This window comes from Camelina sativa, chromosome 11, assembly GCF_030686135.1.
Source record: "Camelina sativa cultivar CO46 ecotype springtype chromosome 11, ASM3068613v1".
Classification (NCBI taxonomy): Eukaryota; Viridiplantae; Streptophyta; class Magnoliopsida; order Brassicales; family Brassicaceae; genus Camelina; species Camelina sativa.
In genome coordinates, this window is record NC_141890.1 from 34,831,257 (window position 1) to 34,849,097 (window position 17,841).

General features: G+C 37.9%; 1 protein-coding gene and 1 long non-coding RNA gene across 9 annotated transcripts; one reads left to right on the top strand and one right to left on the bottom strand.

The window, feature by feature from the left end:
* Positions 1-1,961: 1,961 nt before the first annotated feature.
* Positions 1,962-4,354, top strand: LOC147934825 (uncharacterized). Its single transcript, XR_015572109.1, has 3 exons — positions 1,962-3,290; positions 3,370-3,519; positions 4,053-4,354. It is a non-coding gene; the product is annotated as an uncharacterized LOC147934825 (long non-coding RNA).
* A 3,001-nt stretch (positions 4,355-7,355) lies between these two features.
* On the bottom strand, positions 7,356-14,847 carry LOC104724956 (translesion synthesis protein REV1). 8 transcript variants are annotated; one of them, XM_087474606.1, is made up of 25 exons: positions 14,526-14,847; positions 14,149-14,293; positions 13,848-13,963; positions 13,689-13,765; positions 13,028-13,518; positions 12,644-12,787; positions 12,262-12,394; positions 12,079-12,167; positions 11,952-12,002; positions 11,568-11,771; positions 11,295-11,414; positions 11,009-11,101; positions 10,827-10,886; positions 10,645-10,731; positions 10,408-10,491; positions 10,226-10,298; positions 9,835-9,903; positions 9,567-9,665; positions 9,079-9,333; positions 8,910-8,983; positions 8,452-8,775; positions 8,210-8,361; positions 8,010-8,070; positions 7,744-7,892; positions 7,356-7,655 (listed from the first exon to the last, which is right to left on the bottom strand). In XM_087474606.1, exons 1-24 carry the CDS (start codon positions 14,687-14,689, stop codon positions 7,848-7,850), a joined length of 3,210 nt encoding a protein of 1,069 aa, XP_087330732.1. In that variant the 5' UTR covers positions 14,690-14,847; the 3' UTR covers positions 7,356-7,655; positions 7,744-7,847. The 8 variants fall into 8 exon arrangements, with proteins under 8 accessions (XP_087330732.1, XP_087330733.1, XP_087330735.1 ...); XM_087474607.1 differs by having other exon boundaries at positions 9,835-10,037; XM_087474609.1 differs by having other exon boundaries at positions 12,245-12,394; positions 14,526-14,779.
* Between the last annotated feature and the right edge of the window lie 2,994 nt (positions 14,848-17,841).

Here is a 17,841-nt window from a genome sequence, read left to right on the forward strand (position 1 = left end):
TTAAAGTTTTTAGGGCTTATCACGATCAGGTTTGGACCGACCCCAAAAACTCTTATACAAATATAATTATATTTTTTTGTTAATATTTTTGTTTGATTGCAATATTTTTTAATAATTTATTGTAAATAAAGTTTAAAACTCTAATCTTAATTTCATATTTACTTAATAACCTTACTTAATATTTTTAAAATTTTTATCTGTGATATTTATATGAATTATATTTTTTTTTTATTTGGTTAAAGTATAAAATCTATTTAGTTTTAAATTTTATTTTATTTTAGATTAAGTTGGTTTTAGTGAATATAGATGAGTTATTTAAATTTTGATTGATTTGTTTTATATTGCACCTTTAAACATTGTTTTTTAAGACATGTTATTAACTAACTTATAAGTTTGAATTTTTGATCTATAAGATATAGCCCTGAAAAGCCTGAAAAAGTCCAAAAAGTCATATAGCCCTGTTAGAGCCGGACCGGGTTTTGAAATATAGACTTGGAAATATTTTGGGGCGGACCGAGAAGGGCTCAAATATATGCGGGTTTTGCGGATTACGGGCTGGACCGGGCCGAGCCAGCCCAATTGACACCCTTATGTGCCATATCACGTTGTCTTTCACTTCATAACCCTTGCCGAGATAATAAAAAAAAAACACAAAACCAAATATTAATATTAATATATAATGAACCAATATCCAATAAAGTCATAAAACATGAAACCATCAACCTAACAATGTTCTAATAACCCATCTCTAACAACCTAACAATGTTCTAATAACTCATCTCTAACAACCTAACAATGTTCTAATAACTCATCTCTAACAACCTAACAATGTTCTAATAACTCATCTCTAACAACCTAACAGTAGTTAGACCACAATCAACGAGACACTAGAACATCCTCCTCTTCATCGCCTCGATTCCACGATTACACTTTGCCTTTACCTGCACCACAAACACAAATTGAGATGCATGAGTATTTTATAAACACTCAGTAAGGCAATCCTCCCATCTACTGGACTATACACACAAGCAATAGAGACATCTCTTACCATCAACCAACAATTAATAACCAAACAATAACAAACCGGGACTCTGCATCGACCGACACCAACTCATGCATCGACCGACACAAGCTTGCATCGACTGATGCAAGATACATTTGCATCGACCGACACTCACACTGCATCGAATGACGCATGCTCGACATTGCACAAAATCCCTAATTGCATCGACCGACGCCTCCACATGGCATCGACCGATGCTCCTAGGTCAATAAGCGTCATCCTCGTATTGCATCGACCGATGCACAGAGTGCATCGAACAACACACATGCCGAGCACCGTTTTTCCCCAAAGCTTCTCGCCGAATCTCTGTTCCTACACCAACAAAACTCGATCCCAAGCCACAAGAAAGCTTCTCAAAGCCCCAATAACATTCTAACAAGCCAAACAACACATAAACAAGCAAATCAAAGAAAACTCCAGCTTAGATAAGCCATGGTCATGCACTTACCTTTGCCCAAGAAGATTCTGAACCACAAACAAGAATAAACACGCTCCTAGGAAGCTCCTGCTACAGATCTTTATAGGAACAACCTCAGATCTCCAAAAACTCCCAAGAACACTCACTAAACTCTTTCTCTCTTTCTTTTTTCTGCAGAAACGGCCAAACTCGGCCAAACCCTCGAGTTTCTGCTTTTATAAGCGGTTCCAGTGTTTTCCTAACCCTAAAACGTAACATTTAACTTAAACTCGTCCGCACATAACCGACCTTGCATCGACCGATACATCTCCTGAACCGGACTTTCGGTTCGCGGATGTTATAGTGGTGTTGACAACTCAGTTAAAATCTCTAACCTATCAAATTATAACATTAATAACATCTTTTTTTTTTTTTTTTTTTTTGCCTATGTGGACTCATATACTCGATTTCTTCAATGCTCAATTTCTTATTTTTCTAATTAGTTTTCTAACTTGCGAAACTCTGTCACATTGCCATTCTCGTCGGATTCAACACCATTCTAATTACATACATGACCTAGCTCCTCGTCCCAATTCTCAAAGGAGTATTAATCTAACTCCCCTTCTGATTATAAAGTTGTTTGCTTTTTAGATATTGCTTTTGTGTGCTTATGTTTTGAGCTGAATGTGAGGTAGTTACAGAGATAAACTTAGAGATGGGTCATGAATTGTTTAGTTTTGATTCGAGTCTTTAGTTTTTACCGGAAATGTTGAGTTTTGATCTGAGAAATGGTGTTGTTTTTTAATCTTGAGTTTTGCTTCTTCTTGTTTTTTTTTTTTAACGATCACGTCATCTTCTTCTTGTTTCTCTTTTACTTAATTCTCTTTTCTTTAGAAGAAGCACTAATTTATTGTTTTCATGTGGGTTTTTGGATTTGTATTAATGGGTTTTTGTGTATTGGTGAAAAAGGTGAGACCTTGCTTGATTTGTTTTGGAGCAAATTCATCACGCTATTAAAGTGTTTGATAAAATGGCTCACCCGATTGGTCCAAGACTGTATAGTTGCTGCAACTGCAAAAACCATATTCACGATGATATCATCTCTAAGGCTTTTCAGATGATTGATTCAGCTTCATCATCTCTTTTCTTTTCTTTGTGTTATCATGTGATAGATGTAGAGAAATAAGTGGAGAATCACACTTAGACTTAGCTCGAGATGAGATTTACCATGTCTTTCATATTTTAGGAAACTACTTGAGTTTTTTTGTTTTTCCTACTCAAAGATTTATGCTACAGATCAAGAATCAATTTGGTGTTAGAGTCAAATCAGAACTTGAAAATTGATCCTTGGAACAAAACAAAAGACTCTTCAAAGTAGCAGCCTTTGACTCATAAACTCTTTTACCAAAATTTGGGTTACTCTGACATAGTTTAAAAATTCAGATCTTCTTCTAATTTGACCATTGGATCAACTAGGCTTATTAATGTTATAAGAAGGAAAAGAAATCAGATCCGTAGTTCATCTTTTGTGAGAGAGATTATCGTCCAAACAGAAGAAATCAGATCACAAATAAGGTGTCTTTAGAAATGTATTTCTGTCAAGAATCTAGAACCGCTGACAGAGATTGAATCGGGATCATATTAAAGAAGTTATTTATGTTTCTTTCTGGTAAATTAATTGTCGGAATCCAGTAAAAAAAAACAGTTCTATTCCAGCATCTTCAGGAACACACTTGGAGGCTCAAGAATATTCCGATTGGGACGAAATTTGGTGTATAGATTCATGGCACTACTGACTAAATAATGAACGGTGGGATTGCATTTCCAACGGTTAGTTATTGATTTATTTGTATGTTTCAGAGACTGATTTGGCATGAGTAAATTGTGACAAGTTGCCTTGTTTGGATAGACAAACGAGGTTGGATTGAGCTGAAGCTCTGCAGGAGAATTTTGATGCATGAATATATGTTTTGGTTGATTGAGAACCAAGCTGAAATTCTCCAACAAGTTAAGGCTAAGGTGATGGTGGTTACCACTGGATGGTATTTACGAATATGCAGTAAGCTTTTTTCTTATTTACTCTTCAATAGTTATTGAGTATAGGCTCAAGAATTTTCTATGTTGTAGAACTGTCTATGATGTGTTGGCATTATATGGGTTAGATATTTGCAGAACTTGTTTTGGATCTTTTGATGGAATCTTCAGTTTTTTTATATGAGATTATGCTTTTGAACTCTCTTTATCAGAACTGTTTAGTATGTTGACTCTATTTGAAATTTTTAATTTGTCCGTATTATATTAATCAATGTAATGCTTGATGGTGATTTAGATTTTTACTGAAGACGGTACTATGAGCTTGAATGTATTCTTAAGTATAGTCTTATAAGGGCATTAGCAAATGTGGTTTAGAATATAAGAATCATCTATGAGTTTTAACTATAAGAGAAATAAAGGAAGTTTTACTACCATAAAAATACCAATATCCAAAACTTTTATCAAATAAAAGAGTTAAAGATAAAACGACAGAGGAATCAACTGATGTATATAAACTCACTGAAATAACGAAAGAAGAGATTTGGATTTCTATTTCAGGGAGGTGTATAGACTTTAGCATTATCGCTCGTCATCAATGGAGAAGTGATGTAGACCATTTTGGAATGAACATCTCATAATCCTCTTCTACGATGGGAAGACATACTAAGTTGAAGTCGGTCATTATGTTGTCTGGGGAAAGATCTATACGCTCTTCCATCATCCATCCTATGGTTAAGGTCAATGTCCGTGTGGTGAATAACTGAAGATATTTGTATAACTCAAGTGTACAATGCAAAAAAATATGAAAGAATGGATCTAACGTTGGAGATTACAATTTTACAACCCTTTAAAACTAAAAATCAAACACAAATACAATTTCAAATCATAAACAAACTTTCACATTAATATAGAAATCACAAACCAATATATACATATAATTTTTTTTCTTCCACAAATCATACTTTCATTAAATTCGAAGAATACTTACAAAGATGATATACATAATTACTGTAAACACAATTATTACATACGCAGATGTATGCGCCAGACACTAAAAAAAAATACAGCAGAAATGAGATTGACGATGCTTTCCGAAGTCCGTCGACAGTACCGAGTATGAAGAAAGGAGAGGAGTACCTTTGTACAGCCAACAGCGCCTTCACTCTCAAATATGAGATTTCTCTTAGATCCTTCATATCTGGCGATCGTGTGAACCTCGTCGACCACCGCTCTCACCGGTTCAAGCAGTTCTCGTAACCGATGTTGAAGACGACAGAAGGTCCAACCCTAATCCATCAACCACCCTTTGCCCCGAATCCCTCAGTCACCTTTCCCAGGTGGTACCCTAGGGTGTCGGTGCTCCCTGCTCCGATGCCACAAATTCCGGCGAAGAACCTTCCAAATCCGATCATCTTCTTGTTGCCGCTGCCGCCCAGACCTCTCAGTCGAAGCATCATCGTCAAAGGGGAGCTAGGGTTTTTGCTAATGTACATTTTCCATTTCGGCCCATTATGCTCTTTCCTTTGGCCCATCTCCAGAAGTCTCGCCCTATTTCCTATAAGGTCCAGGTCCATTTTAAATTACAATTTGCTATATCCCTTTGTTTCACTAGACTGCCACAACGATATCTACGGCCGACTCCGTTCGATGCTTGCGGCAACACTAGTACAAGGTTTATTCGAAAACCTATTTACTAGAATCTTCTAGGGATGTCACTATTGAAGACGAGTGCTTGAAGGAACTCGGCATTACGACCCCGTCTCTACGGAGCGGTGGTTACCGATGTTTCAACAGCTTCCGTTCATCACCTCCCCTGCTTACCGAGCCTTTTAATTTGCAAAACATCAACGTTTTGAAGTTACCTCCTAAAAGCTTGAAGAATAGTGGCATTATGACCCCGACTCGAAGGAGTGGTGGTTACCGCAACCTCTTCACGCTAATCACACCCAACCCTAGCACCGCAACCACCGGTCTAGTTAGAGCACTCTCAGCATTGCTCGAACCCTTGGCAAAGCTCTACCTCGAGTAGACATTCTCATCTCGGTGAGATCCTCAGCTTTGGCCTTTTCAACGCCCCTTCGTCGACTCAAGGCAGTGACCATCTTCTCTTCTATTGATTTGCTCATGGAAGTTGCATCCTTACTCCTTGATCTCACAGGTTCCAACATGCTAGCTAGCACTTGTTTCATAGCTTTCAAGCTCCTAGTATCGATTTTCCTTTATCTATCATTGTATTTTGTTGCTTTTCGCTTTGGGAAATGCAATTGATTGGTGTTTTTAAGCAGACCTATCTCGTATGTATGTTACTGTCTACGCTAATGAATGAAAACACTCGTTTGTCCAAAAAATAAAGTAAATAAAGGAGTGTGGTGAAACACTCAAGTGCTGCGGTCCCAGAAGAAGAACCAATCTCAAAACCCCCAGCAGGGTTATGCAGAAACAGCAGCAGACCGGGAAGCTCGATGACGACGGGTAGGAGGACAAACAATGTAGTCATCAGTAGAAGGGAGAAAACGTAATTGCTCAGGATCACTACCAATGGTAGTAAGGTCATGTCGCGGAAGGCGAATAAAGTGCTCCCCTGCTCCATCAATAAACCTCCACAACAAACCCGGTTTCAGCCAATGTGCACTCTTCAAATACTTCTCATCCATGAGAACCCTCCTAGTGATAACAATGTAACCATCAGTGGGGATATCCTTGTACTGAAAAATGGTGGTAATAAGGCTCCCCACACTCTCACTCTTAGTGCTAGTACCCATAAATGGCTTGGTCTGCAGATCAACCAAGTGGTTTGCGAACACAGCCCCAAAGTTTAGGCACATAGGGTCACGCCGCTCAGGAAGAGAAAGGGAAGGAATCAGGCTACCAAGTCCAACGCTCAAAAAATAGAGCTCTGCTGCTCTCATCTTCCCTGGTTCCATCTTACATTGAAAAGTGGTACCAAGGGCTCGAAAAATGTACCTGAGCGCGGGATGGCGGACATCTGTCTGAAGAGCCGATCTGGAATCATACTCCATTTTCTATGTAAGACCACAAAGTAGAGACATCCTCATAATGCTTGGGCAAAGCAACTGGCTGATACCAACGGATCCAACCAAAGACATCACAAATCTCAGCAAAAGTCATACTATAAGGCACTCCCCTAATGAAGAAATGCATCTCACCCCCAAATGCTTCTGGTGCCTGCTCATTGCGATAAGTAACTCTAACAGAAGCCATAAATTGTCGCACTAAATCCGGATAAAGATCATACTGCTTAGTACAGACGGTTCCCAAGCTCATTTTATCTAGCAATCCTAAAACCTTATCATAGATTCCCATCCTACGAAAACTAGTGGGATCAACAAACCTGGTAAGTTCAATTTCAACTTCCAATCAAGCATTGTACAACATTGTCTCATACTTTTCAGGCTTCCCAAGCTCAACCATAGGCTTAGCAGCCCAAACGTTTTCTGTTGGAATCGATTATCCCTCTTCCTTTGGCCATGGAAAACAAGATTGAATGGGAGAGGGCAGTGAAACGGCCACCCCTTGGCAAAGCTCTACCTCGAGTAGACATTCTCATCTCGGTGAGAACCTCAGCTTTGGCCTTTTCAACGCCCCTTCGTCTTCGACTCAAGGCAGTGGCCATTTTCTCTTCTATTGATTTGCTCATGGAAGTTGCATCGTTACTCCTTGATCTCACAGTTTCCAACATGCTAGCTAGCACTTGGTTCATAACTCTCAAGCTCCTAGTATTGATTTGCCCTTATCTATCATTGTATTCTGTTGCTTTTCGCTTTGGGAAATGCAATTGTTTGGTAAGCAGACCTATCTCCTATGTATGTTACTGTCTACGCTAATGAATGAAAACACCCGTTTGTCCAAAAAATAAAAAATAAATAAAGGAGTGTGGTGAATTAACAGAAGGGAAAAAAAAAAGGAATGAAACTGTACTTGTAAATTGTACTATTATACGCAGAGTGTAGTGTTTGTTTCTTATATATACATTCCTATGGACAGAGACAAGTAGTGGCTCCTAATGGCTCTGCAACTTTGAGGTTCGAATCACTCCCATATCTCATTATGCAAATGCCACAAGGTGAGCTTTCAATTCACACCAATAAGCTGCTTTGTGTGCATTCACCATGATGCCCTTCAGGATGGATCCACATTATCCTGCAAAGTCAAATCCCAAGTTTAGCTCTATTCACAGGCTGTCTAGTTGGTAAGGACCACAACAATGTTTCACCGTCTTAACACTTACAATGAATCTTAACTGATAAGAAGGGACGCAAACAAATGTAACTGCAAGGATACATTCTTTTATAGCCTTCAGCAAGACTTCAGTCTAGCCTCAGCAAAGACCTTTCAAGGTATACTCAAGCTTCCTCCATAGTGTTCACTGATCGAGGCCTGTGTAAAGAAAGAAGTCTGATTACTTTGCCAATTTCCGATTTTCCCAAATGAACTCAGCCTTCTGGCTACTTTTTTCGTAGTGATTTGTAATGTCAATGGGAACCTTGCACTGACCTGAACAAAGGGAGACATTATCTCATAGGCTTGTAGGAAAAGTTGGCTCCTTGCTGCTAATCTGAAGGTAAAAGTGTAATTATCATCAAAAGTGGTAACAATCTAAGATGAACAATCAAACAAATCTTTAAATCAAATGTTTTAGTCAAATGTGTCATAACTATGATCAAATACAGGTGCAAGAAAGATCTCTACAATACCTTTTCAGAAGGCGGAAACAGAGATATATCTCCTCAATATCACCTTCTACTTTGAGCTTAATGTACTGTTTAAGAAGTTCACACACATCGTAAATAGCTTTGTCCAATTCATTGGCACTTGCATCGTGAAAAATCCCGATTTCTGAAATAGCCTGTTGCAGGACCGGGGATAACATAGGCCTTGACTGAGCAACCTTGTAGTATATCTCTGAAAAAAATTCCAAAGTACAATTGCCACTAACTTTGAACTTCTCTGTCCAAAGAGGAGGATTTCCAAACCAGAGAGAGCTACATGAGAATCCAATCTCATTCTCAGTGCCCTTTATATCTATTGGTTCCTCATCTTGTTTCTTACAAGTCTCCACGGGAACATCTGATGATGACTGTTGTCTCCTGTGGGCAGGATATGCTCCTAATACATCAGCTCTTAACTCTTCAGGTAATTCTTGTAACACAGAGACGTCGACTTGACTAAGGGATGAAGGCATCAAATCAGTCATTTCTATTGTACCCTGATTAGATGTTCTGGCAATGGAAGAATGCGGCACAAACGGTTCTTTATATTCCTAATTTCGGAAATAGAACAAAAACTCTTAGAGGTTTATATCACTCGCCCCATTTTCAGGTAACTGTCCTACTGTTGAGGACGGCCAAACATATGTGAGATGATTCATTCAAGAAGGAATAGCAAGAGCTTTACCTTTTCTCCAGAGGTGCTCAAGCCATGTATCTTAACTGGGATAGATTTTAATTCCTTAATGCCAGCAGCAGTGCCTAGGGGAAGGAAAATAAATCATCTCAGATGCACCACACTAGGAAAAAAAACACAGTTATTTCATCAAGTTTCTAATACAGCTAACAAAACTAACCATCCAAGGAGATATGTGGAGAACTGCTGTTGATCTTTCTTTTGCCTCGTTTTTTCTCAATCAACTCATACAGCTTCCCTCCGTAGGTTCCATCTAATTCTGAAAGGAGCTCTGGAGGAAGATTCTCTAGAACTTCCATGTCAAGATGACACATGGGTGGTAAGGATGAATTCGTATCACCTGACTGAATTGAAGATTCTGCTGATTCAGATTCTTGGAGTCTAGAAACTCCACCAGTAGCATGCCTATTATAATCTGTCACAAGGCAACAATTAAGTCACTAGTTTTTCCGCAGTTAAAGCTGCCCATAATTTATAGACCCATAATAACAACAAAAAAGGAAAGGAAAAGAAAACCGATTTTGGGTCAGAATTTTTGCTTCTCACAGAAATACAAATACTAATACATTTTCAAACAGAATGTCGTGTATTTTGGGGAATCACTTGTAAAGCTTTAACATAGTGAGCACTAACAGAACATTTATTTACCTGAGTTTTCCCTGACTGCTGCAGAAAAAACATTATCATCTTGTTCTATATGGACAGATGCAGGCGCAGAGCTGAGCCATGATTTCAGAGTCCTTGAACCTTGAAAACCAAGGAAACAAGTGTAAATGAATAGGAAGGACTACAATGTTTGAATCACTTCTCTTTTCGGAATGTTTCCCAGCAATGCATAAGAAATTTCATAAAGAAGAATGATCTGTAATTTAATATCTATCAAATCAAAATGAACCTTAATTTCCCCAGAACCAACCTTTATTAGAAAGATCTGCACTGTCAAGCTTAGAAACCTGAAGCCCAACCCCACGAACTTCCTTAACATCTATCTCAAGAGAAACAAAACTTGATGATTAATCATGGATGCTGATGCAACAGTTAGATGTTATCCAGGAGTCAATAGCAAATAATAGATTCCGACAGGACATTCAGTCTCAAGGACCGACTTTTCTCTCTTTCCTGCAGTTTAAGATAGAACAACTCTGCAATATTAAGCTTACATTGGTCTCCAAGATCATATAATTTTTCAAACTAGTCTCATCCATCATTATAAAATTTGATTCTTGCATGTGAGGCAGGACTCCAATCTAGATGCTCAGTTAATAGCAACAGCAAAACCATCTTAACAGCAGCTGAGATCCACTTACCCAAACAAAATGACCCAAACAAGTTCTTCGAAATCCTCTGCAGAACTTCTACGTCATCTGTAGCAGCAGGGACCTATAGCAACAATCATAAAAATAATCAGCCAGGCTTTAAGGATTACACAGGTTTAGATGAAAAGTACTATCATCCTAGTTTCCCATTAATTTGCATTGCAACAACTCACAGTGATGGAGCGACTCATATTGTCACAGTCTCCACAACCCATATATTTGGTAGGTTCTTCAGCATCTTTTTTTCTCTTTTTTATCTGAAGTAACATCAGAGGAAAAACATTCACTATATTTTCTTTTCATGATTAAATGATGTCACTCTAACATGCATACACTGCCAAATGCGACGAATACTATCAAAGCAAAAACCTCAATATTATACAACAATGAAATTAAGAAAGGCATAAAACCTTAAGAGTAAAAGTGCGTCCTATCATTTCACATCCTTGCAGACGCAAAGAAACTTCTTTGCACAGGCATTGGAGGAAGTGTTGAACCTGCAACAATCGACAACCACACATATTCTTAGCTAACCTCAAATGAATAATGTTTGGAAAAAAAACAACAAGACATTATTCACGAGAATCCAGACATCTTGCTGATCTCTAAACCGCACACCCCAGTTCACTTCAGCCCCTATGGACTTACTCTCCTGTACATATAAAATCTTTTAAGTTACTGGTTGAGCATATACATATCAAAAGAAAACTATCACCTGCAGAGAGAAAAATGATGAAATGAGAAACAAGTGAGTGAGTCAACAGTTAAGCAGACCTGCACCGCTGTAACTGACCGTAGGTCTAGACCTCTGCTATAACTCCAAAGCATCTCGCCAGTTTTCACCCCAAAATCCTTTTGAAGAGAATCCTGTAAAACCCAATAGGATATGTTTGGTATAGCTTAGCGAAGTTGTCTGTTGATAACAATTGTTAAGCAGATTCAAACTAATAAGATACAGTAGTCTTCAAAGGCAAATATCGTACTAAATAAAAAAAGCCTATGGTGTTTTGCTTAAATAAAATAGCAACCAAACATAACCATAACCACAAAAATGGTTTACCTTGGAAATCAAACGTAACTGCCCACATGTTTGAATATTTTGCTTCACCAGCTTTTCCTTCAACACAGAACCTACACCAGGTAGTGTCCCGACTGGAAGCTGATCCAAGAAATCCTCTACCTGCCGAAATGGCAGACACTATCAGTTAACCGAAATTAATATAAAATGGCTTCTGCAATCAACAGACTAACCACAGCTCATATACTTCCATTGATTACGAGTCAGAAACGAACACATACACCCAAAAGATAGAAGGCTGTTTATAGAAAGTACCTTCTCAGCAGAGATATATAGTTGGCCGGCTGGTTTAGCAACTCTGGTAGCAAGACGAGCCATTAGCATAGTACCACCTATCCCAGCACTTGCGCTGCATCCAGTAGTCTCAAGGATCTCATTCCTTATTGTCGAGGCTAAAAATTCGGGTTCTACATCGCTCAAATCAGAGACATCTAAAAACGCTTCATCGCAGCTTAGTGCCTAAACTCCATAAAACAAACATAAATGTTAACAATCCTTTTCGGGAGCGATTCAACCTTCCCGAACGCAGCACAACCTTACCTAGTCGGCCCATCCTACCGCATCGAAATCGAACGAAAGATAAAGAGTATCCAAATACCAAATTCACACCAACTGAAAAAATATCTTTTGGAGGCTGACCTGGACTTTTCTGCAATGCCTATGCAAGATGTCATAAAACTGATCAGCTACCTGCAATTGAGTTACAATGTCAAACCAGCTGGACCAACGTGACAACGTACAATAGACACTCGACTCTAAAATGTACCTCTTCATAGGCTTCAAAGTTGTAAGGAACAATAACAAGCTGGGGACAAAGGTCTTTTGCATGTCTTACAAACATACCTGCCTTCACTCCTAGACAAAAAAATGACATTAAATTAGTACAAAAACAGAAAGGTCAGGACCCGAGTACAACCAATAAGAGAGATTACTTTCGTATAAGACAGACCATAAGCCCGAGCTGGATAATTTGCAGAGGAAATTTCAGCCGTTCCTTTCGGGTTATCAGAGTGACATACAGCTACTGGCTTGTCGTGTAATTCAAGACGGTTCTTGATTACCACTGACACAAAGAAGCAATCCTGGAAATATATCACATAATCAAATAACTAGAATGTAACAAAAGAAAGTCGGAACAAAATAATGCAATCCTAGAATAACAAAATTCAGTCATATTTTTCACTCTTTTTTATGTCAAATGTCATGCTTAAACGCCTAGCTATTGTGCTGCGGGAAAATGCAGAATTGAAGAATTGGCCACGGATTTCTTTTGCTTCCCTTACTTTCAGAAAGCAGCAGATAAAGAAAACAGCCTAGATTGAGGAAATTACCAAATCAATGTGGATAATGGTTGACTTCTTGGCTATTTCAGCTGCATTCTGACCAGAATCTGCCCATTTCAGTCCATTGGAAGAGCCATGAAATCTTTTACGGTACCTGTTTCTCCATGTTCCAATAAAATGCAGCCTTGAATTCTGCAGACAAAAAAAAGACATACAGAGAAAGCATCTTCAGAATCTTCATTGGAACGATACTATACATCCAATTATTTCTAGTTATATAAATTGACAATGAGACCCTCTTACTTTCAGCTGAAAGAACTGTTAATACAGGCGTAATAGAGAAGCCAGAAACCAGCAGCTAAATGAATCTTTTGTAAGAGATACCAGAGAGTGGAAATAAACCAGGCGAACAATATGTCTATAAAGTTTTACCTTAAAGTAGTTTTCCACGAAATTGGGATCCTCGAGAGTTGAATGACGCCTTGTAGAAGATCCAGCAACGGTTGCAATCGATTTGCCATCATTCTTCCCATTTACATAAACGGGCTTGTTGTCTGAAGCGGAATGAAGATTGGTAGTGGATTGAATTTCACTTGTAACTTCTTTTTCTTCTATGTCATGATTACCAAGTATTTCTGCATTCATTTCAGAAGATTTCAGGTCACCAGTTCCTGTTTCTTCTGTCAATTCTGCAATAGTGTTCTCGATATAAACGCCGTCAATCTCATCATTAACGTCGTCTCTTGCTTCCTCTGAATCTTCAGCTCTAATTGAACTTCCTTCTTCAGCTTCACTGTATCCAGTATCAGGCTGACAAGATGTAACCAGCGAAGCCATCTGAGGGGTCAAATGGCTTCTGGGTGCAAAAAAGGCAGACAACTTTGGCTGGGTATCATTCAGTTGATCTAGCTGGTAAGGAACCCCTGAGATGTGATAATCACAACACAAAGCATTGAATCAGATGTACAAGTAAAAAGTGTGCAATAATAAATGAATGCAGACGAAGATGACAGTAGTCGAATGATCAAATCCAAACATTTTTACCTATGTTTACATGATTTAACTGAAACTAAATCATCCTCTATTGACTTACAGCCCAGAAGTCTGTTGGCAGAGATAGAGTCCACTATCCATGTGGGTTTCACAACAGGTAACCCTCTGCTGAATGCCCTGATTGGAAATAAAACACCATTTTAAGACACGACCTTGCAAGAACTTAGACAGGATTTTTAAGAATCTAAGGAAAACTAACCGTAGATTCTTGACTTTACTATCTGGAAGGTTGCTGCAGATGATATGTGTTACAGAACGCCTAGAGAAGTAGTTCTCGAATCTTCCACCATACTTCATCATGTATCCTTTCAACTCCTACAGAGATCTAGACACAGTTAACCACAGATAATCCACCAGTCATACTTCACTACAGAAAAGGAAAAAAAATCAAGAAATTCTAAGACCTCTTCACCTGCACAGTTTATATAACATTGGAGATCAGAAAACTAGACACCAACAGAACTGAAAACTGATCAGAACCAAAAGAATAGAGCATAAACCTGATGGGAAGGAATGGTGAAACCATCCACAAAGATTGAAACTCCTTGGAAAATAAGTTTCTCAGAACCCGAAACACCGTGAGAAGAAGCGGAAGCCTCAGTCTCAAATTGGTTCTGAAGTTTCCGATTCTTCACTTCCATGTAACTAACAACAAAAACATAGAAAAACCACAGAAAATTAAAACCACAATGTAATTTACAGTTCCTAACAATTCAAAACCCATCACAATGCATCTTCCTTGTAATTCACAAGTGACGAAGTGCATATTCGTTTTCAATCGTTCTCAGAACAAGCAGTTAAATTTTCACCTTTTACATGGGAATTTCGAAATTTAACCACAACCCAACACTAAAATGGCAGAGAATGAGAGAAGGACCTTCCGAAATCGGAGAAAGGAGAAGACCGGAAAGAAGAACGAGAAGAAGCAGCGCCCCATGCGGCGCCTAGGGTTTTCTGATTACTCGGATTCTTCTTCTTAGCCTTCTTGTTACTCCCACTGCCACGATTGTTTGAAGAATTCGAACCCACGCTACGTTTCATTGTTGTTGTTGGGGATGATGAAATCTCAGAGCGAGCGAGACGAAGAAGAAGCTTTCCCAGTGGGGTTTTTATATACAAAAACACGAACGTTCTCAGATTAGTACTCGAACTTGTATATATTTTCCAAATCTCCCCATATGTTTTAAAGTTTACAATTATAACCTGATAACTTCTTTTTCCATTATGATCACACATCTAATTGAGGATACAATTTATTTCTCTTGAATCCAAATCTTTAGTTAGTGAAGATTACCATCTAGGCAATGTATTGAAACCCAGACCGGACCGGTCCAACCACGACCCGGTAGACATTCCAGTCCGGGTTACCTCTTAAAACCGGACAAATAAAAATCCACAAAAAACCAGAAAAACCGGCTAAAAACCCGTGAACCGGTGGTTGAACCGCCGGGTCGGACCAACGGTCAGTATCAAATTAGAATATTTTATGTTTATCACAATTCAAACTCGGACCATATTATAAAGATAAGTTGTTATTTATAAAAAAAATCACCTTTTATTTTATCTAATCATTTAAAAGATTATTTTTAGTTGTTTAGTAATTAATTATGTATGTTTTGTTCATATATTTATATAAATGTAGATGTTATATTCATAACATTTAAATAAACCAATAAACTAATTGACCCGTGGTTCAACCGTTCTGACCGGTTGACCCAGTGACCCGGAAGATTTTTGGTTCACCTTTCGGTCCGTTTTTAAAACCATTGATCTAAGCAAATTAGTGAGAAGTTTTTTGGGAAAACGTCCTATTTCCCCCTCGGAACTATCATATCGTATTAAATCCACACCGAACTTTGACCTTGTTCTATAGCTCCTTCGAGCTTAAGTCGTCCACCTATTTCTACCCGAATTCGTAATTCTATTGCTATTTCTCCAATTTTTTTGGTTTAAACGGTTTACTAACAAACCGACACAAATCTGGTATGTAACCAATTTTTCAAACCAGACAACATTAAAAATTTGACCCGACCCGTAAACAATATGTCTAACATATTTTTCTTCACCCGGTTTTTGAAACTAAAAAAAAATTACTATTTTGTGAATTTTGATTTCAAAATTACAAAAGTACATTGGAAAATCATTGCAATTAACCAAAAATCATTTCAATTGAGATTTGATAATCTGTCGATAAGGATGAACCAATCTAGTGTCGTCGATGTTACCCACGTCTTTCGTTTTCAGATTTTTTTTTTCTGGGCAAATTTTAAGATTTTTGTTCATCGGTCAATTTTCATAGCAATTTGAATCATCTCTTTGATTCCTTGATTCCATTCTACGCCGTGAATCACTTCCATGACCATTCCTTATCCATCCATTACACACCTAAAGAAATCAAGACTCATGATTTTGACCTAATTCCATAAAACAATCGAAACTACATTAAAAAAAAACCCAGACCTGGTCATCATTATTATCATCGTCATTGTCGTGAAGACAAGAAGAGTGAAGACCACACAAAGACTCTTTGATCTTCTCCGCTTCACCACCACTAGAAGACGACAGAGGAGATTAAGCCACATCGATATCATCATCTCCTCTCACCACAGACGAGCCACAACATGATTTGCTCCGCCCAGATCCCATCTTCTTCTCAAAACAGCAAACTTTATGCTAAAATCACATCATTGCCAATTTGCCACAAGACCCAAAAGTTTTTCCCCAGTCTTCTTCTATCTAATAACCCACATAATCGAAATCCTCAATTCAAAATCCAAAGGATTAGTCTACCTTGGCTGACGAGAGATTAATGAGTTTTATGCAAAGGTTTCTCAATTGTTTTTAAGCTTTATTTTTTTGTGGTTAAATTTTCAGCTTTCTTCATCCGGTTTGATGGGTTTAATTTTAAAATCGGGTTGAAATAAGATTTAATCCGGTTAATAGGATTTATTAGTTAGTTAAGCAAATATTAAACCAATTATAAACCGTATAAACCAAATTTATGGAGAATTAGATGAGAAGTTTTAATCCGAAGAGAAAATAGCAATAGAACTATGGATTCGGGTAGAAATAGGTGGACGACTTAAGTTCGAAGGAGCTATAGAACGAGGTCAAAGTTCGGTGTGGATCTAATACGATATGATAGTTCCGAGGGAGAAATAGGACGTTTTCCCAAGTTTTTTTTGACGTCTGAATTTTTATTAGATATCGATGAAACAAAACAAAAACAAAGTATTGCAAAACATAACAACGCAAAAAAGCTTCTAAAAAACAAGAACTGCCTACAAATAAAAAGAATTATGTTCTATTTCAAATATTTTTAGTTTAAAAATAAAATTTTCTTTTAAAATAATATTTTTTTTTTAAATAATTTTTTTTTAAAAATAATATTTTTTTTTAAAAAAAAAGAAGAATCCTAGTAGGAGTTTTACCATTGGAGGGGGATAATTTTAAAAAAATTTCTAAAAGTTCTTGTTTTAAAAAAGTACACATTTTAATGGTAAAAAATTATAAGAGTCTCAAAATAGTAACCTCCCATTAGAGATGGTCTAAAGATATCAAATGCATTTACATTTATTCAAAATACAAATGCAAAGAGGAAATTTCACTTTAGACCATAAATGTTTGAGAGATTTAATTTAAGTGGTTTTTACATTCTAGATTATAGAATTAAGTTTTTGGATTTTAGATTTAAATTATTGGTTTCTGGATTTAACAAAAAAAAAAGAATATTAATTAGTTAGGGGGGAATAGCCATAGGAGATTGATACAAAGCTTTTGGTCGAAGAAAAATTGAAGACGAACGGAAAAATCGGATTTTGGTACGGTGGTACAGTCTTTGGCCGATAGTCGTACGCGTCCGCCCGTATACCATACGTCCGCGTACCATAGCTGCCAAGCAGGCTGCTGAAATGGACGGCCATGATTGATCGAAGGTGATGCTTATCCGATAGGAGGAGATAGGGTTGTGGATAAGAACGCCCAAGCCTATCCGCCATGTGTCGCCGCCCGGAGGGAGATTAGTGTCCGCCCATGTGTCGTGACTCCGTGATCCCTATCCACTTCCAGCTGCTTCTACCACCGAGCTTGGGCACCTATATAAACTCCTCTTCCCATTTCGTTTCTCTTCACACCAAAATCAAACAAAAACCGTCCCGGGTAGGGAGTGTCCGAAGGTCCACGAGCGAGAGTCC